The sequence below is a fragment of the Peromyscus leucopus genome, chromosome 1 (genome assembly GCF_004664715.2).
Source record: "Peromyscus leucopus breed LL Stock chromosome 1, UCI_PerLeu_2.1, whole genome shotgun sequence".
NCBI classification, from domain to species: Eukaryota; Metazoa; Chordata; class Mammalia; order Rodentia; family Cricetidae; genus Peromyscus; species Peromyscus leucopus.
Window position 1 is genome coordinate 67,045,426 of NC_051063.1, and position 20,796 is coordinate 67,066,221.

The following is a 20,796-nucleotide window of genomic DNA, read 5'->3' on the forward strand; positions in this document are numbered from 1 at the left end:
TCCTCAAACAGGCACCAAATAAAACATCCAAACAATACTGCAGCCTTTCCCCAGGAAGTAAGTGGATGTCGCTGGAAACAAAGCTGCCTCTAGAACAGAAGTAGACTTCAACTTTGACAAAAGGTGTCTACAAAAGCAGGCTGTCTTCAGCCCATTCACAAACTCTCTTCTGCTAGAAAGCCTGACAACAGAAGTTCAACTGGACCCCCCAAACGCTTTACTTCCAAATTGTATCTAATAAAATCAGGCTAGGAGCAGCCGCCAGTCAAGATCTCTTAATCACCCCAATGGCTCCCCGCCTCACTGTTACCACCTACTTATCCTGGGGTCAGGAGAACAAATAACAGAACTTAAGGAATTCATAAAATAAAATTAATTAGGTATTAATAAAATAAACTAGGGTAAGATAATAAGGAAGGGAGGAGAGGGAGAGGGGATAAAGACACAACGAAGGGGGCAGGGAGGATGGGTAGTCCTGGAAGAGGCTGGGGAGAAGAGCAGAGGGCAAACATGATCAAAACCCGTTCTATGAAATTTTCAAATAAAAATATATTAAATTGGCTTGTTTACTTATATTAAAAGTTAGATATTTTATCTCAATGTGGGGGAAACACTACATCAATCTATAGTCACAAAGGTATGTGTTGGCGAGTCTTGTCAATCACCTGAGAAAAAAACTACGTGAGGATTTTCCAGTTTGGGCGGGTGTGAGGGATTGTCTTTATTAGGTTAGCTGAGGCAGGAAGACCCAGCCCACTGTGAATGGCACCGTTCTGAGGACTGGGCCCTGAACTGTGTAAAAGCCACAAGGAATGCACGCATGCATTCTCGCCTTGTTCTTGCTGCTTGCTTCAAGCTCCTGACCTGACTTCTGTACAATGATGAGCTGTGGCCTGGTACTGAAACCAAATAAACCATTTCTCACCCAAGTTAGCTAGTTTTTGTCAGGGTGATCTATCACAATAGCAGAGATGAAGCTAGAATACTTAGGATAAGGTGGAATAGGACACAGAGCATTTGTAGATTTAAAAAAAAAAAAAAATCCTAAAAGCCATGTACAAATCATTTCAGTTTGGGAGCCTAAGAAAACCTTCCTGCAGATGTCCCCATGGAGTCCAGCTTTAGCCCTTCATCCCCAGTTGATGGTGCTCTTCGGGAGGTTTAGGTGGCCTTGTGTGAGGAAGTATGTCACTGGGGACAGGCTCTGGGAGTTTAAGGGTTACATCATTTAAGTCCTCTATCTCTGCTTCATGCTTAAGGTTCAAGATGTGAATCCTCAGCTTCTGCTCCAGACACCATGCCTGTGACTTACTATCATAAATCCCTGCCCAAATAAATCCTTTCTTCTATAAAATGCCTTGGTCACAAGTGTTTAACTCATCCATAGAAGAGTGACTAATATAGTCAGACCTCCATGAGGCACACAGGAAGCCACACCTTGGTAAGAACATCTATCTGCATTTAAGTTTTACTTATACAATGATTTTCATTTAAGTGGAAATAAAGAGCCTTGTTCTCCAGAAAATCCCCTCATAGGCATCCTGTCCTAGGAAGCCAGGCCCAACCACCTTTAAAACGTGGGCTACTTCAGTCCCTGTGCCTTGCACTTCACAGGACCGAGGTTAGGAGCAGCAGCTCAGGAGCTCTGGAGAGGCTGGGTCTGTACTCCCTCCCTGGCTGTGTTCATTCCAATTACTGGACACAGCCTTTCCTTCTTAGAGACAGTGCTCACAGCCCAGAGCAGCAAGCTAAGACCATTTAAGAACATCCCACAGGCAGCAAATGCCCAGATCCCACAGCTATGAATTCAGAAATCCTAAGTAAGGCTTGTGCCAGCAAAGCATGATGGGACAAGTGTTTCTCACATATGTAGAGTCAGGGTGGAAAAATATACATTTAAAATTCAACTGAAGAATGGATAAAGAAAATGTAGCACATATGCACAATGGAGTACTACTCAACAGAGAAAAACAATGACATCATGAGGTTTGCAGGCAAATGGATGGATCTAGAAAATATCATCCTGAGTGAGGTAACCCAGACTCAGAAAGACAAACATGGTATGTACTCACTCATAAGTGGATACTAGATGTGAAGCGAGGGATAACTAGATTGCAACCCACAGCTCCAGGGAGACAGGCTGGTAGGGAGGACCCTGGGAGGGATACAGGGATCACCCATCGAGGGAGAGGTGGATGGGATCTACATGAGCAAGCTGGGGGGGGGGGGGGTAATGGAGGGCAAGAGACGGGAGAATGAGAGCTTAGAGGAGCAGGAGGTTCGAGCTGGATCAGGAGCAGAGTGGGAGAGCAGGGAAGGAGATACCATGAGGGGTAATGGGAAGAAGCAAAGTGCTAGGGAGGTCCCCAGGAACCCACTGGCAGAGGTTGAGAAGGTACCTGAGCTGACCTACTCTGGTGATCAGATGGCTGAATACCCTAGCTGACATCACAGAACCCCCATCCAGTGATTGATGGAAGCAGATGCAGAGATCCACAGCCGGGTCCCAGGTGGAACTCCAGGGGTCCAGTGGATGAGAGAAAGGAGGGATTCTATGAGCAAGAGATATCAAGACCATGATTGGAAGGAGTGCAGAAACAACTAGCCAAACTAGTAGAAACACATGAACTGTGAACCAATAGCTGAGGAGCCCCTGTGGTACTGGACTAGGCCCTCTAGATAAGTGAGACAGTTGTTTGGCTTGAATTGTTTAGGGGACCCCCAGGCAGTGGGATCGGGACCCGTCCCTGGTGCATGAGCCGGCCTTTTGGAGCCTGGTGCCTATGGTGGGACACTGCACAGCCTTGGTGCAGGAAGGAGGGACTTGGACCTGCCTCAACTGAATGTACCAGGTTCTGCTGACTCCCATGGGGAGACCTTGCCTTGGAGGGGGTGGGAGTGGGGGGGGGGTTGAGGGGAATGGCTGGAGGTGGGAGGAGGGAGGACGAGGGAATCTGTGGTTGATATGTAAAATGAATGAAAAACTTAATTAAAAAAATTTTTTTTCATGGCTCTTGGAATATTCTCTACTTATCGGAAGGCATAATTAGTATATTCACTGCAATGATCAAAATAACTTGTAGTCCTGTAAGACTGAAGGGTGCTTCCTTACTCTTGGTCACTACTGTTCCCTCTACAGATATTGGGACAAAAGTGTTCTGGCTTTCTGAAGGTGGTCTGGATAAACATCGCTGTCGGCAGAATAAGCCTTTTGGTTGCATTTTCCAAGGCTGTGAAGAGCTCTCTGGCCAGTGAGGGGAGCCATTGGGCTGGCACCGGAGTCTGCTAAGCTCTACTGCACACTGCTTTCTTTGTGAGAGGCCTTTATTTCCTGACGGCCTTTCCTAATTGCTACAAGAGGCCCGTGTGTTAAGAGAGAGCTTTAAAGGAATTAGTGACAGTGACTGTACGTTACAAAGATATTCCACACATAAATTCTACACATAATCATTTTTAGCTGAATCTGAAGAGTTTATTGCCTTCTATGTTTCATGGAAAATGTAACATGTTTCTTCAGCACAGCTCTGAAAGGCAGAGCACAGCTGGGTGAGACCAATTTCTACTCCTAGTCCACTTCTCAGGACCAAACCATCAACTGTTCCACTGTACTTAAATATTTCTTGCAGTCCTTGGACACCATGCTTAACATTTATTAATTTTCTCCTTTCAATATAGGCAGCAATTCACCGTTGTCTTTCAGTTCCTAAAAATTAAAAAAAAAAAGCAGGTATGCGTGAGTGTACAATCATGCAAAAAAAAATGTATCTAAGCAATAAGCTTTTACCCGTATCTGACACCAAAAGGGTATCTACTGAGCCAAACTTGCAAGTTTTCAACATGTCAACATTCTTACACCATAAATCAAAGTACAAGGGACAGCAGTAGAGCATTGACCTAACATGCCAAGGCCCTGGGTTCAAGTCTCCCTCTTCTTTCTCCTCTCCTCTTTCTCTGCACAAGTAAAAATGAACATAAACTATACATTAGAATTTATTTTAAAGCAAATACAGCCACCTTTGTATTCATGGAGACTGACTGTGGATTCACTACAGACCAAGAACAGTCTTTACAGAAGACGGTGTGTAGAAAACACAGTCCACACCACTCGAATGCTGAACTTGGTCTCCAAGTTATAATGTGAATGTTATTATGCTGTGTTGCTTGGGAAATAATGACAAGGAAAACACTGGTACACTGTTGGGAGCATGAAGGTCCGTGCACCCACAGATCTCCAGGGAAACTAAGAATATTAACCACGCAGGATTGTTGTTTTTTGGTTTTTTTTTTCCCACGCAAAAGATGGAAAACCTGTTCTTCTATCCAGAAAGCTGGGAAGTGGAGGTGATTAATAGCTTGGTGATCAGTGTTATCTGTTGTGCCAGGCCATATCAATCTTCTACAACCAGGTCCAGAGGTGGCTAGTAATCTAAATGACCATTATATTACTTATATAGCCATGGGCTCCCCAAGCTCCCACAACCAGAACCTGAGATACCTAATAATCTAAATGGACCCTTACATTATCCGTATAGCCAGGGGCTCCCCCAAGCTCCCCTAACCAGGACTAAAGGTGGCTAATAGCCCAAATAACCTCCTTGCTATCTGTATGACTGAACCAGGCTAGATCCTTCCTTAGACCCTTAAGCTAGCACAGGTAGCCTGTCTCTAGAACCCATCTCCTTGGAAGAAATGACATATACTTGAGTTTCGATGCAATTACCTTCATTGTGCACCAGGGACTGTATTACACCAGGAACTTTTTTCTAAATTATACTGGGTTTAAATACATTGGCAATAAACTGCCCGGCATCAGACTCCCTGAAGTTTGATTCAGGTTGACAAGTCAATTTTTCATTCTCCCTCTTCTTGGTTTGCTTCCCTGTCTAACATGACACCTGCAAGAACTCCCTCAGTACATGTTCACAACAGACTAAAAAATGTTGAGACAGTGTCTCATTATGTACCTCTGGCTGTCCCAGAACTCACTATGTAGACCAGGCTGACCTTGAACTCAAAGAGATCTGCCTGTCTCTGCCTGTCAAGTACTAGAATTAAAAGCATGCACATACCACCGAGTCCAGCTGAGAGAGAGAGAGAGAGAGAGAGAGAGAGAGAGAGAGAGAGAGAGAGAGAGAGAGAGAGAGTATGTGAGTGAGTGTGTGTGTGTGTGTGTGTGTGTGTGTGTGTGTGTGTGTGTGTTATCTTCAGGGGTTGAATCTGCACATCTAAAACCCACAGATAGGAGGGTTGGAAAAACAATCTCAGGTTACAAAGTTAACCACTGAGCCCAGGCAGCCATAGTTCAGGCACACAATAGATCAGGCAGCCTTCAGTAGCATCCAGTCTTCTGAGTCTCTCTTCCTTGTGCACAAGCCAACAGTCTGCTGCACCACAGTCCATTTTTCTAATCTCCAAGTTTATAACTAAGCTATGGTGAGAAGCAGATGAACGCCACATAATAAGAATCTTTCCCTCTGATTCTGATACTGAAGAGCTTCTTTCTCCTCTGAGAGCAGACAGCTCGGACATCTTCACTAGGCATTTTAAATCACTCAAACAAAGGCTCCAAGTTCAAGCATTCCTCACTTCCTCTAGTGTCTGTCAATAGCGGCCTTTTCCAGGACACCTGACTGAACAAGTCAGAGTTACTGATCAGTCAACAAAAACAAAAAGTACCAAAGCTCTAACAGAGGCTAATCAGAATTAACATATGGAATGTACACTAATGAAGAGATGAAAAACTGCATTCTAAGAAATACAAAGCGACAGCTCCAAAAACCTTCAAGAAAAAATGAGAGAAGTAGCATCAACTTGCAAATGCACATGTTCTAAGCAAAGATCATAGAATACCCCAAAAGTTTAAAACTACTTCCTGGTCTCCCAAGACCTCATGGCTAAGGCATGGGCTGTGAGACATTCAGACAACAGGCTCAAAAGCATCTAGAATCGAAAGACAGTTTGTACCTTACTAAGATATCTACCTACATTTGATTTGTGTGCACCTAGATATTAAAGTAACAAATGCACACTTACCTTGTTGCTTCAAGGCTACGCAAAAGCTACAGTTCTTTTCTTTTTTTTTCCCCCCCTACCTTATTTTCAAAGGGCCATCAAACTCTACACTGGGCAGGAAACAAAGCAATCCTGAACCATCAAGACAGAACAGCCCTGCAACTGCCTCGGGCCCTGATTTCCTAGACACGTTAGCTGGTCCAGATATTGAGTTTCTTCACATTGTGAAAGCCTATTTTTCTGGTTTTTTGGTTTTAGTTTTTCGAGACAGGGTTTCTCTGTGTAGTTCTGGCTGTCCTAGACAAGGTCTGCCTCTGCCTCCTGAGTGCTGGGATTAAAGGCATTCGCCAACACCGCCCGGCAAAAGCCTGTTTTTAAAGCTTTTATTTTATAATGTTTAACTATTTTAAAAAACTGTTTTCCACATGAAACTCAGAGAAACTTTCCCCCAAACAATCAGAAGGCCTGAGGGCAGTCTCCAGCCCTTGAGGAGAAGCTGTCCCCACTGTCATGAGTCACATGTGTCCCCTCAACACACTATCCAAGGCAGTGGGATGAGATGGGTCTACCAAAGCTGCAGCTTTCCATTATATGTTTACATTAACCAACACAGCTAATAAGTAGTTACTAGTAAATGAGGCCACCTTCTAGCACAAAAAAAAAAAAAGGTAGCTCCATTTAAAAGACAAGAAAAAAGTTTTTAACTGCCTAATAACCATTTACCAAGTTCATAAAATAAACAGAGCATCAGGAAGGATTCGAAGGAATATAAGGCCAGCGCTAGCAACTCACACCTGTAACTTCAGCACTAGGAAGACAGAGACAGACAAAAAGACTGCTACAAGGCCAGCCTGGTCTACAGAAGGAGCTCAAAGACAACTTGGACTACAGAACAAGATCTTGTCTCAACAGAAAAATAAGAAGCATGTAACATACAGCACCTGCTTTATACAGAATTACACTCTACCAGCTAACAGTCCTGTCACTTGGCAGAGGTGACCCGCAGCCATATGGCATGGGGGCCAAGAGACTCTTGCCTCAGTCTCCTACTCCTCATCCTCACTCCTGTACCTGAGGTAGGATGGGGAAAAGGAAAATGGCCCAGAGAAACAATTACAATAACAAAAAAAGAAGGAGCTTAAGAGTTTTGGGACAGATATGTTTCTGGCAGGAAAAGTGTACAAATTTATGAGGAAGTTGGACTCTGAAGGATGGAGAAAAAAGATTTAATTACGGATGATACAAGGAAATCTAAAGTTGGGGGAACCGAATAAAGATGGCTAGTAGACAAGAAAACGGGAAGGCAGCTGTGCTGCAGTTAGCACCGCAGGGTCCTGAGTTCATCTGGACCTTCAGCTGTAGAGTTTAGCTCTCCTTGGCAGCTGGCAGCAGTTGAAGAATTTGAAGACAGGTCAGAGCAGGAGTAAGCATGAGACACTAAGACACATACCCAGAGGATGCTGAATGTGAGGATGCAGAAAAGATGAGCCAGACAACACTAAAGCTGGATGATTAACAACTCAATTCTTGAGAATAGCAATGAAAAGCACTTACCTTAACAATATCCAATCCTCCAACAAGCTCCCCTCTCACATACAGCTGAGGGTAGGTTGGCCAGTTCGAGAATGTTTTTAATCCCTGCCGCACCTAAAGAAACGACAGGAATCTTGAAGTCATTCCACCAGACCCTGTGACTAAAGCTAAAACATGGGATGAAACAGAAAACCCAGAACTTACTTCTTCATCCTCCAGTATATCGAAAGTTTCATAATCAACCCTGAAAAAGGGAGAAAGCTTTTTAACAGGTGCTCACTTTAAACAAAAAACATAAAAACCTACCTAATGTTTTTAATACAATCAAGAAAAGCATTCCCTGCTAACAAAACTTACTACAGAAGGCCTACTATAAAGCAAGGGGAATGACTTTATCATCGGGCTTGTCATCCTAAGACAAAATTACTAGTCTTTGATGAACAAAACTAGCTACAGCAGGAGCTGCCAAAATTCTCTTATGTATTTATGGGGATAGTGGAAGGCCAAGGCATTTGTGTGGAGGTCAGTGGACAATCTGTAGGAGTCGGTTCTCTCTCTCTACTATTTGTGTCCCAGGGATCAAGTTTAGGTCATCAATCTTGGGGACAAGCACCTTTACCCTCTAAGCCACCTTGCTTGCCCCCAGCATTTCTTAAGAAGAGCCATTTTTTTAAGGTTATATTCAGATTGTGTGCTTTTAGTGCGTTCAATCCTGATGCAGATCTGCCACTTCAGAGAATAGGTTATCTATTCAAAGTATGATCAGAACACACACTGCAATTTGAAGCAATCATGAAACAGTAAATAAACAAAACGTTTGAAAATCCAAAAGAACATGTGCTAAACATCTCCACATAAATGAGTTGGTTTTAACCACAAAAAAACAACTGAGGGATCCCCACCTGGCAGCCATCCCAGCGGCTCCACCACAGGAACAAAGACTTAACAGCTCACCCTCCAGGGAAATGAGGCCAAATGCCTCACACCCCCAGGACCTGAGTTATAGGCAGCTGTGAGATGCCTAGTATGGGTGCTGGGAACCCAACTCTCACCTTCTGCAGAGCAGTACACACACAATCACTAAGCCAGCTCTTCAGCCCTGAAAACACAGGCTTCTAAATAACATTTAGAATATACGAACATCTCCCCGCAAGTCTTTATGCATAGTGAGAACAAAGGCCAGAAAATTCCAATTTGGTCAAAGTTAAAGCATTTTAAAACAACAACAATAACAAAAACCACTATTAAAAATAGACAATATATGTCAATAAATAAATACCATGCAAACAGATTTGACATTAAAACTCTAATGTATCAGTGGCAGAATTGAAAAGCTGGATTTTTTTTAAGTATACTATTTGAAAACAAGATTTACATACCCAGTACTATTCAGTATTTCCAGAATTTGTTTGCTGAATCCACATTTTGCTTCCTAAATTATATATATAAAAAAAAGTATATTGTACATTTTTTTCACAGACTCAGTAAGTGTGGCTGCAGCGAATGCTCAGGTCAGCACCCCAGCCACTGTGGTTACCCAGCTCCCATGCTTCTTCCATTCACTCTGAAGTACTGGCCCAGGTAGACATCATCTCAAACAACTTACAGACTGACCCTGGCTTTAACCTTATAAGATGAGGGACACGACACATAGCAGCTGAAAATCCTTGAGGTCAGAAGTTCCCCTCAGTCAAACCCAGATCATCTACACAGACTCACCTGGCTCTTTCCTTGCGTTATGTAAGGTGATAGGACATAGTCAAGCCAGTGTCAAGAACTAAACTAATTGTTTTCAGATCCCATGGACCTTTAGTCACACCTTTTATACTTCTCTTTGCAATGTGGCATCAGCTCATTTGAAGTGATTGAAATCTTATGCTTTATTTCAGGCCACAGATTCCCCAAGCCCCAGCTATCTTGGGAAAGAAGCCTGACAATACAGAACATCTTAAAAGCTCCCAGGACACCATTTCCAAGAAATGCAAGTTCTTCCTGGACAGCCACAAGAAATGTGGAGAACCAAAGTCAGCTTTCAAAATAATGAGCAAAAGAGTGCCAAAACAATGGAGCAAAAGACTGCCACTTAATCACTACTGTAAGTTATTAACATCATGTTTATTTTTAATAAGTGCACTGTCCCAGTCACCAAGTTTATGTCCTAACACAGTGCTACCAACATGCTAAAATTGCATTGTCTTATTATTACTTCCATCACACTAGTTACATTAACTAGTTAGTTGTTTTAACTAATGGGCTTCACTGTGTTGGTACCACAGCAACCCTTACAGCAACCTAACATTAAAACAGTCCTACGGCATCCTTAGGTCCGTTCACAAAAAGGCAAAGGGAGGCAAAGGCCTCTTGTGGCATCACCTGCCCAGGGTGGCTCATCCAGAACCTGGACAGACCCTCACTCCACCACCTCACCCTTCTGAGCTTTAGTCTCCTTATCCTGAAAGGAAAGCAAACTGCATAGCTTTGCCTGCCTAAAGCTGAACAGCTGAAACTCAACTGTTAAAACTGTAAAATTCGAGAGAAGTGACAGGACTAGCTTTTCAAAATTACCAGTCTAATCCCAATCCAGAAGAGAATAAGCTCTTCGCCACTGATGAGTGCAAGGGGAACTATCAAACTAATGAAAACAGTATGTACTTTCATCAAGCACAAGAACCATCGTATTACAAATGAGAACTGTGGTAGTGTTACTCACTTTATCAACCAGGTACCACAGAGCCCAAGGGCCACTGTCAGGGTTTATTTCCTACTCTGAGGACCTAAGGACCTAAACCCAAGAAGCTCAGGACTACCAGGAATGTATGAGCGCCCACAGTCCACACTCTCAAACCAAGGGGACTGGGACAGCAACTGAGAGAATCAGCTAAGTGCTCGCAGTGTTGACCACTTCAGCTGACAAAGTTTGGCAGCAGAAAGCAATGCACCCTGCTGAGACACTGATGATAAAGTCAAGCGAAATGGAGATTACTTTGTTTGATCTCCATAAGCACCAATTAAGGCCTGGATAACTTCCTGATACCACTACAGCTTCATTAGCTAAACTAGAAAAAAAGACTTAACTGTCCCCTTGCTGCAGATGTTAACATCAAAAGAAATTACAAATAAAACCATTTTTGAGTTCCTTACCTGTTTGTTTCCTTTCATAAAGAGCATCACAGAAGCTTTATTGGTCAGCACTTTGAGCCTGAAGAGAGAAAATTGCTATCAAATGGCTCAGCTCAATTACTACCCACCCCTTCTGCTCTGCTTCCTGAGTAGCAGGCGTATCTGAGGGAGAGCAGGATGACAGCTCACAGCTTTGAGTGGTACTCCACAAGCAATGCACTGACACTTTCCTTTATGTCCTTCTCTCCCTGAGCCACTGTAAACATAACATGGCTTTTTAAGGCAACGAATGTTCCTTCAAGTTGCAATTTAAGCCCATCATCTTGTAGTACTAAAAAAAATAATAATAACCAATTCAGTAAGGAATTATTCATTGGGGTGGGCGGGCTATATATTGAGCCATCTAGAAGTTCCCAAGATGGATCAGTGAGCATTTTCCCATCACGATGCTGCATAATGCTCCTCAGCCCAGAGCAGGGCTGCCAGCTGCAAAGGTAAGAAGGCCAATCTGAGCCCTCCAACCATAGCTAACTGCTGAAAATAACAGTTTTCATTTGAATTTAATACTTCCTGTTTTATATGCCACCTGTCAACAACTAACACTCTAACTTGCTGTCAGGTATATTAATCACCCAAATTTGAAACAAAGTTTAGTTGCAAATCTTTAGGGAAAATCAGTATAGGGACAATGGGTCACATCATTTTCTCTTCACTCTCTTCACACTGTGGAAGTACCATGGGTCCAAACTTCCTTGTAGAATAAAACTGATGCCAGTCAAGCGACCAGATCACACAGGCCATGACACTATGTTCTCCAGTCACTAAACTGTGCTAAAACATCTCCAGTCCAAAACAGAGAGAGCATCCAAGTCTCCAAGACTAGATGCTGAGGAACAACCACCAAGTTATGACCCCAACAGGCAAACCTAAATGCTTGGTGTCTACTCAGAAAGGTCAACGCAGTAACAAGATTTATAGGCTGTGAAGACACTCAGGGCACATTGCTGTCAGCTTTCTAGTACTTACCTCTCCTCTAACTTGGGAGTTTTGGGACAAATTGTATCTAGCTCTTCTGATGCTTCCAGCTCCTGAAAGAAGGACATTATTACAACATATACCACCGCCAATGTGAAATACTGACAAATGTCTATCAGAAATACTGTGTTCTCCTTAGTAAATCCTTAGGTGCAATAAGAAAAGATGCTTTCAATTTATTATAACACCTTAGAAAAGTGTGCTCGAAACAAAATGTCTTTATAAAGACTCTAACCTTAATTATGTCAAGTCCTCCTATGAGCTCTCCAGAAACATAGAGCTGAGGATAGGTGGGCCAATTAGAGTATGTTTTGAGCCCCTGTCGAACTTCCTCATCTGAGAAGATATCAAAACTGCTGAACTGAATATTGTGTTTGTGAAGGATTTCCACCATCTGCTTGCTGAAACCTGCAAGAGAACAAGGAAATAAGAGAATTCAGCATCTCTTACATACCACACACTGTATCCAGGGGACAGAAATGCCCACCTTGCCTGCACAGTGATTGAATCAGCATAACTGGATAGTATAAGAGGAAAATAAATGCTAAAACCCCTCATATGACTTAGAGCTTCACACAACGAGAATTTAACATGTATGTTAACATAACTGCAATGAAAAGTGGGCTGTGTATTTATCAAAGCTGCTCTTGAACTGGAGACACCGCACTGGCCGAAGAGCAGAACCCCGAAAGCCTGGCAAGGCTCCACCCTGACGTGGGACAAAGCCCTCTGTTGCTGGAGGGCTTCTCTGCAGGTTCCCCAAGCCCCGCAGTCCCACAATCCACTTATAAAATAATCACTCAGACGCTTATATCACTTATAAACTGTATGGCTGTGACAGGCTTCTTGCTAACTGTTCTTTTATCTTAAATTAACCCATTTTTATAAATCTATACCTTGCCACGTGGCTGGTGGCTTACCAGCGTCTTCACATGCTGCTTGTCCTGGTGGTGGCTGCAGTGTCTCTCCCCTCAGCCTTTCGCTTTCCAGAATTCTGCTCTCTCCTTGTCCCACCTACTTCCTGCCTGGCAACCTACTTCCTGCCTGGTCACTGGCCATCAGTGTTTTATTTATATAGAGCAATATCCACAGCAGCCCTCCATGGCCACCTCCCTCCCTCTCCATCAGAGGACTGACCAGAATACCTAGGACAGCTATTTTAACCACAGTGAGCCCCGGGTGTAGTCCTTCCTACCACTCTACTGAGCCCATCCACACACTTCTGCAGGTGCTTCTCATCTTTACCTCTGAGAAGGATGGATGGGAATCAGAAGTGCTCTCTTTGGGTCTGAAGTGGGCACAGTACGGTAAATGTTGAAGTCATCTTTGCTGGTACATATGAACTGTCTATAGACTGACACCATTCCTTCTCAGCTTATGTTACAACCTGACAGATGTAACCTAAGTATCCTAAGACTATTTACATTCCCTACAGTGTGTAGTATGATTTTTTTTCTACACTATAGTGACAAATTTATGTCCCAGGAGTTTATTAGACTTTGGTGAAACGTTCACAATGAAGAAGGGTGTGAATATGACTCTTATCAACCTGAAGAAAGGCTGTAAGTAAGCATCAGTGTTAAGATGCTTTCAGTCCAGGCTAAAAAAAAGGGTTACTCTTCTTTCTAGATGCTAATTCTTATCAATTACATCTCCAAGTCTGAAGCACCTTCTTCTTCCTCACTTCACCATTCTCTGAAACATATTCTTTAATTCACTGGAACACAACCTATTCTTCCAATTAAAAATTCCTCAAGGATTTCCTCACATCAGCAATTATTTTCAAATAAAATCAAATCATAAAATCCAACATAATATTAACTGCAATGGTTTTACCTGACGTCACCCAAAGTGCATTTACTATTAAAAGCACAGATCTAGAGCTGAGCCCCAGCTGCTTCCCGGCTCTGCAGTCTGCTGAGATGAAGCACCAGGATGAGTGTGCAGCACATAAGCTGCTTTTCCTACAACTCAAGTGTGGTGTTCATGCACAGCCTGAAGTCAAACACTGTTTCTGAATGTTTGCACTCATCTGGGAGTTCATTAGTAAACAGCTAACGGCTGACTGCTGATGGTTATTCTGCTCCCAATATATTAGCTCGTTTCTACTGTAACTGGCTGAGGAAAGGCTTTATTTTGGCTTTAGGCAATTACATGCAGACTAGAAAGATTGATTGGTAGGGTTTCATTTTTAAGGGTTAAAGTGGCAGATTGGAAATGTTATGCTTAAGGATAAAGTAGTAATAGGGCTTTATTCTAATAACAAAATATTTATACACTCTTGAAGAAAAAAATGCATGCATGCAATAGAAGCACTTAAAAGTTAAAAAAAAAAAAACTCATTTACCACAAAATCACCATTTCTATCTGCAGTCATTTCCACTCATGACATGAGTAATAAGCCTAACTGCCACATTTAATAACTACCTAAAATAGACCCTTAAGAGGATTTCTGCACTTGTGCCTTGCATGTGACTCTCACTGTTGAAGCTCCTATAGCCAAACACCTACCAGCTTTAGCTGCAATAGCTACAAGAGTCCCCCAATAACCTCATTACCACACTGAAGGACCTCAATGCTTCAGGAAACTTCCTCAAAGGTAAGCAAGCTCTCTTCCTATCCTCATGAGAAACCAGAAGAGAGAAAGGCAGGTCTGTGGCCTGAGACCTTCTCAATCCCGGCTTTTAAGTCACCATAAATTCTACAGATGGAGCCTAAAAGTACAGCAGAAGGTAGAGCCGGGGCCTATACTAGTTCTAGGACAAACAGGCTCTCCCTCTCTCCTAGATATACACTGTAAATGTTATTCAAGTTTTCTGGTAACACAAAGCAAGGTCAGGGCTACCATTCCAATGCAAGTGTAGCTCTCCTCCACTACAGATGCTGACCAGGGGCAAAGCAGTGCTGACGGCAGAGCCCTCGAAAGAGCACTCTGCTACATGAGAGAAGCCTCCCGAGCTCACAGAGACCAACTGCTGTCAGGAAGGCCTAGTCTACTCTCTTCACTGACTGTAAATATGGAGCACAAACAGTTCTACACCAAGCAGACTCAGAAAGCAAGACCAGAAGGGAAGCCGCACATGAAGAAGACACATAACAAGAAAGCAAAAGATCAGGCAAGAGAAACTACTAGAACTGTTAGAAGAGTTACGAAGATGGCATCCAAACAGAAAAAAACTGCAGTTTAAAACCTTATGCATCTAACAATCTCTTTACCTTTTTTCTTTCATTATCTAAATATCTATAAAATCTCGTTTTCAGATTGCTCTAAAATGTTTAAATCTTTTTATTCTATTTGTAGTCTAAATGTCACAACATAAAAACTCAAGAAATAGGTCATAAATTCGGTTTAGTGAAATAAAAGACTAATTCTAGATAAGTCAAATTCAGAAAGACAACACATTTTCCCTTGTGTGCAGAAACTAGATTTAAAATTTTGTGTCCATTTGTGTATGTGTACACACACCTGTGACTGTCTGTCTGTCTGTCTCTCTCTCTCTCTCTGTATGTGTGTGTGTGTGTCACAGTACTGGAAAGGGAAGGGGGGAGGGAAGGAGGAACTCTAAGTGGGTGGGAAAGAGAGGGATGAAGTACAAGCAACATGAAAACCTGCAAGGAACTAACGAAGGAGAACCAGCTGGAACTTAAGATAGTGTGGGGGAGGGGAAAAGATGATATCACAGTCTAATGTATGCTAACCTAAAAGTTAATTTTTTAAAATGACTATTTCTATATTTGCCACTAATATGTTTGAAAAATTAGACAGCCACTGTACTGAAAGGCCTTCCAAGACTAACCCCACCCAACACCTGCAGAGCAGCTGAAAGCCAAGGTGGTACCTGACTTGTACCCAGTTCTTGATCAGGGCCAACTTCAGTGCAGGGCTGAAACACAGCAAGTGACACAAAGCCCCTTCTCTGCTGCCTGGCAACACTTTCCCAGTCAATTTTGCCTCCTGCCAATTTCACTAGGTTACTAGAAAAGATTAAGAGAGTGCTACTGTTGGATTTCAAAAAAGAACAGGGTATTGGATTGACTCTGGGTTTGTATGTATAACTTGCCATACAGGCTTGTACACGTTTTACAGGCCTTTTTACTGTCCTTCCAACTAGAATGAAGGTAAGTCCTTAACTAGACTACACTAAGCACCAGAGAGGGCAACAGTTGCAACCTCCATTAAAAATAAAGTAACAAGAGAGCACTGTGAAGACGGCCTGTTTCATGTCATTGCTTAACTGGGAAATCTTTCAGGCAGAAGTAAGAGAGAAAGGGATCACTTCTTCATCTTTTTAATACAACTTAGCACGATGCTTTACTGTTAGAAGTAAACTGCCTCCTGACCACAGAGGAAGCGTTTAACCTGAACACCCTCAGAATGGCAGCATGGCTCTTTCCGGTCACACTGGACACTCAGTAATGCTATCAACAGCATACCCAACTTTACTGCTACCTATCTTAATAAATCCCCTCCAGTGCAGTTGAAACAAATATCCTTAGAGTCTCAACAGAATCATCAAAAGGCATTAAAAACTCAATTATGCAGCATAATGTTGTCGTAGGCACAGTAAAAAGAAAACAACATAAGCTCAATACCAGAGGGGTCAAATAATTACCAAACTTATTTAAGGGTAAAATTACAAGCATCCTCACGTACAGAAAGTACGTGACTATAAACCAAGACTCAATGATCTTTAATCTACTAGCAGCTATCAACCAGAAGTGACAGCAGCAGGTGAAAAATGCCATCAGGCAAGCTCAAGAAAGAAAGAAAGCAAGAGGACACAGGGCGGACACAGGCCCTAATGAAAGCCCTCAAGCTTTTAAATTACTAAATCTCAACCAAAAGATGAGAAGGAGACCAGCAAGACAACTGTTCACAGCGAACTGCACAGCCAGAGACGCCCAGGAGTGAGGGTGCTCCCTGCACAGCCATCAGGACTGCAGGTGTGTCCCAGCATGGACATACCAAGCCAAGCGTCCAGTCAACAACTGTGCCTCCTGCTCCCGGAGGAAGGAGACAGGACTATGACTGGGACTTGACAGCCTAGCAGGTTCCACACACGGGGCCTCAAAGTGGACAAAGTGACAGTGGAAACAACACCAATGCCCTCCTCTGGCATGCACACACAATCACAAAGACAGACCAACAGACAAATAATTAATTATCTTAAAAGGGCTGCAGAGATGACCCAGGGGTTGAGAGTGCTTCTTGTTCTTACAGAGAGTTTCATTCTCGGCACCCATTCACAACCACCTCTACTTGCAGCTCTAAACAATCCAACTTCTTCTGGCCTCTTTTGGCCTACATGCTATGCTCACACAGACAGACAGACAGACAGACAGACAGACACATACACACACATACACACACACACACACACACACTTCATGCCTGCACGCTCTCACATGAATCTTAAAAAAAACCTTATACAGGTCAAAGACCCATTAACAAGCCGGGAAGTGGTGGCACACACCTTTAATCCCAGCACTTAGGAGGCAGAACCAGGCAGATCTCTGTGAGTTCAAGGCCAGCCTGGGCTACAGAGCGAAATCCAGGACAGGCACCAAAACTACACAGAGAAACCCTGTCTCAAAAAAAAAAAAAAAAAAACAAAACCATTAACAGAGTTAGCAATATAACAGACAGCTGGCCTAATGCCTCCCAGCTCTGCCACCAGGTGAACAAGCTACCTTCATAGCTGAGAACTCAGATATGAAACACAGAAAGCTTGAACCTGGTGATTTCCAAAGAAGATGCCCCCTCAGACTCCTGTGTCCTCCAACTATATAGTACACACTGACAGCTACCCCTGACTTGCATGATGACACCGGGAAATGTGACCCGCCTAACTACATACATACACACACACACACACACACACACACACACACACACACAGCATCCACTCAGGCAGGAACTCTGTTCCCATCATTAGGATCAGCTTCTTACCACAGCGTGGTTCTTGAGGTGTTCCCTTCATGAACAGCATGCAGGGGGCAGCGTGAGTCAACTTTTTCAGGCGAAGGTTGAGATCTTCTTTAAGATGCTCATTAGCACTAGGAGGAAAGGATCCACTAGACACGTGTCGCTGGACTTTTTTGGTCAACTCTGGGGCATGTGCACCATCTAACCGGTCGACTTTCTGAGAATTCTGAAGTTTGAAATGTCATTTAGAATAAAGTGGCATTCCTTCACCATTATCTATATTTTAAGACTCCAAGGTTATAGGAAATACATAGCTCTAGCCAACTTTTAAAGGCATCCCTGTTGTTATTGAAGTGAAAGAGTCTGATTAGCAATTGCTTGTACTACTTCTCACTTAGAAACACTCATTTTGGAGCATGTTTGGTAAGCACTGACATCTCAAAGCAAGACCAGCTTGAATGGACCTACTGAACACAAATGAAGTTTTGGAGAGCTGTGTAATACCCATGGGTGCCCTGAAGCAAAGATTTACACTCACTTCCCAAGGAGTCATTAATCACCTAGAACCAGCTAGATGCCTCCTCACATCCAGGCACATGGCCTCAATAACCCACTTCAAACCTGGGTCAGGGAGTACTAAGTCAGCAGGAGGAGTCGGGATTCTGGTCAGAAGGTTCCAGGTCTAGCTGAGAACTGCCTACTGCTCATGGCAAGCAACAAGCATGGTCCTCATCAGTGCAAAAAGAGAGTACCAGAAAAAGGTACAAGGCCAGGAACAACCAAAGAGATCAGAAAAGGATAAAAGAATCAGAACATACAGTCCCAGGAGCCATTTGGATGGACCATCTCTGATGCCTCTTTCATCCTTACCTTGAAGAACAGGAAGGTGGGAACAGAACTAATTTCATATTTTTCAGAAACTTCAGGAACAGCTTCGGCTTCCAGCTTTAAAATAAAAGAATCCAAGCTTCATTATTACTGGTCCTTTCTCTACTTTGCTATGTAAATCAGTTTCACATGCACTGTCCCTTCAAGTTCATGGTATTTTAAGACTATAGGACAAAAGTTTATGACACATTTACATTTAAATGAGACTCACTGGGCTGGCATGTCATCCACGGAGTCTGCAGTGTCAAAACAGGTTCAGAGGTTTTTATTTTGTTGCACATTTCAAAAGATGCCTGGAGGCTGTGAATAAAATTTTTGGTGCACTAGTGACCTAGTAAATTTTCAATCATATGCAGCTACTACTATATTGAAATCCATAAATCACTGACCCCAGTTATGTCATGATTACAGTGCTTATTTTCTGCCCACAGCAATTCTTGCTGTTTGCTCTATTGACTAATTTCAAGAGGCAGTACATCATGACTGACAGTTGCAGCTTTCTGCAAATTATGAAGCAAAAAGGAGTATTTCTTCAATAAACTATTGATGTCTGATAAATTTTACTTTTAACCCCTGCATGGCTGCTGGACACTAAGCAAACAGCCTGCTTGGTTACTTGCTCTCCAGTCTATTCAAACATGTAAACTCATTTTGACTAAGATGACTGTATTTGGTCTGATCATTTCCTTGGGGCACCTCATCAAACAATGTATGATGTGGTATCTGGCACATGGGTTTCAAAAAGATTTAGAAACTCAGTTTCTAGATAATTAGACCACAATTACTATAAGCTATTTACGTAGGTCTTTATAAATATGCTTTGAGGAAAAACCAAGATATATTATATTTTTCTCTCATAGGACTGTCAATTTAATATAAACTTTTTGAAACCAATAAAAACCTGTATTCACATTATACCTATAGGAAATAAAATTTATTGATAAATTATATTGTTAAATTGTTTAAAATATATATTCTGAATTTCTCCAAGAGTGAAAGATTTCCACTGGGCTTAAAATGTGATTTTCACCTCTGCTGTCCCCAGTCAGGCTACCTGTGCTGACATGATGCCTGGCCTGTAGAGGCACTGTTCAGCCTACATGGTCTCCTGTTGGCTGCCTGCCTGCCTCCCATTTTCACAGGCTTTATACAGATACTGTCAGCACCTTCTGCAACAATGTTTTTAATTGTTTCCATTTTTCAAATGTACTTAATGATAAGGTTTTCTACCTTCAATTAGCACCAGTTGTCCTCTCATGTGATAAAAGAGCAAAAAGAGAAAGCAGCCTGACATAAAGGTTTAGAACAAACTGTAGTTAGAAACGCGTGTGCTATTCCATACTCAGACCAATGGTGCCGGTAAAAGCTGGGCTTTCAAAAGCATGCCCACAATGTCACCCAGCAACTCACTCTTTTCTTTAACTCTCTGACGAGCTGAGTGTCACTCAGAAAGAGACCTTACCTCCAGTGCACCTGAGCAACATTAAAAGGACACATGTTCTTGGACCAGAACAGACAGCACCCTAACTGTTAACACATGACTACAGATGTTAACTAGATCTCTGCTGCCATTCCTGCCTGAGGATCACTACAAGTGCCTCCCTCAAACCAGCTTCTAGAAGACTAGCTCTTCCTCACAGAGGCCATGGGAAGAGACAAACCACAGAAGAGGGGACAGGATTTCCACTAAAGCCACAACAGTTCTCCAAAACATTAGCACCATTTGACGGCCTAACACCTCTGTAGAGCTGGGGTAGAGGCTCCCTGGATTTGTCTAGCATGCCTGTAGCCCTGGGTACAATCCCCAGCACTATAGAAAGAAATCTTTGCAGCACTCAAAATCCTTTGAAAATATGGTCCTAATATCGTGTAATGGTCTTAATAATGAAAATAGAAAATATTTTTAAATGCCTGCATATATAAGAGCTCAAAGCTACCTTTCATGAACAGCCAGCTCCATACCATGAGCCCTTCTACAGACTAGATGAATAGGCTTGATAACCAGTAGACCATCATTAGTGGGCATGCCTATAAAGATGTTTCACCTGAGAGACAGGCTGAATAAGGAAGACTCACTTGTCCTCAAAATGTGAGAGCATCACCCAAAGGAGTAAGGCCTCAACAGACAAAGACAACAAAGAAGTGGTGAGTTCACTCTCCTGTTAGGCTGGAACACCCATCTCCTCCCTGGAATAAGAGACCCACGTTATTGAGCCTTTGTGCTCCCGCCACTAAAGCTCAAGCTTTACACTATCAGTTCTTTGGCTCTCAGGCCTCTGGCA

At 42.7% G+C, this 20,796-nt stretch overlaps 1 protein-coding gene across 2 annotated transcripts in view; it reads right to left on the bottom strand.

Annotated features, from left to right (window-relative positions):
• Nucleotides 1-3,447: 3,447 nt before the first annotated feature.
• The window catches only part of Glrx3 (glutaredoxin 3), a 31,676-nt gene continuing 14,327 nt past the window's right edge, over nt 3,448-20,796 (bottom strand). Inside the window, exons 3-12 of one of the 2 annotated variants that reach the window (XM_028869208.1) lie at nt 18,726-18,814; nt 18,497-18,571; nt 17,651-17,852; nt 11,936-12,108; nt 11,692-11,753; nt 10,687-10,744; nt 8,925-8,977; nt 7,750-7,789; nt 7,567-7,659; nt 3,448-3,703 (exon numbers count right to left, since the gene is read on the bottom strand). In XM_028869208.1, coding sequence (XP_028725041.1) covers nt 3,653-3,703; nt 7,567-7,659; nt 7,750-7,789; nt 8,925-8,977; nt 10,687-10,744; nt 11,692-11,753; nt 11,936-12,108; nt 17,651-17,690 — 570 coding nt within the window. In that variant the 5' untranslated portion in view covers nt 17,691-17,852; nt 18,497-18,571; nt 18,726-18,814 and the 3' untranslated portion in view covers nt 3,448-3,652. The remainder of the gene's footprint in view (nt 3,704-7,566; nt 7,660-7,749; nt 7,790-8,924; nt 8,978-10,686; nt 10,745-11,691; nt 11,754-11,935; nt 12,109-17,650; nt 17,853-18,496; nt 18,572-18,725; nt 18,815-20,796) is intronic. The other variant, XM_028869198.1, reaches the window with a different exon arrangement.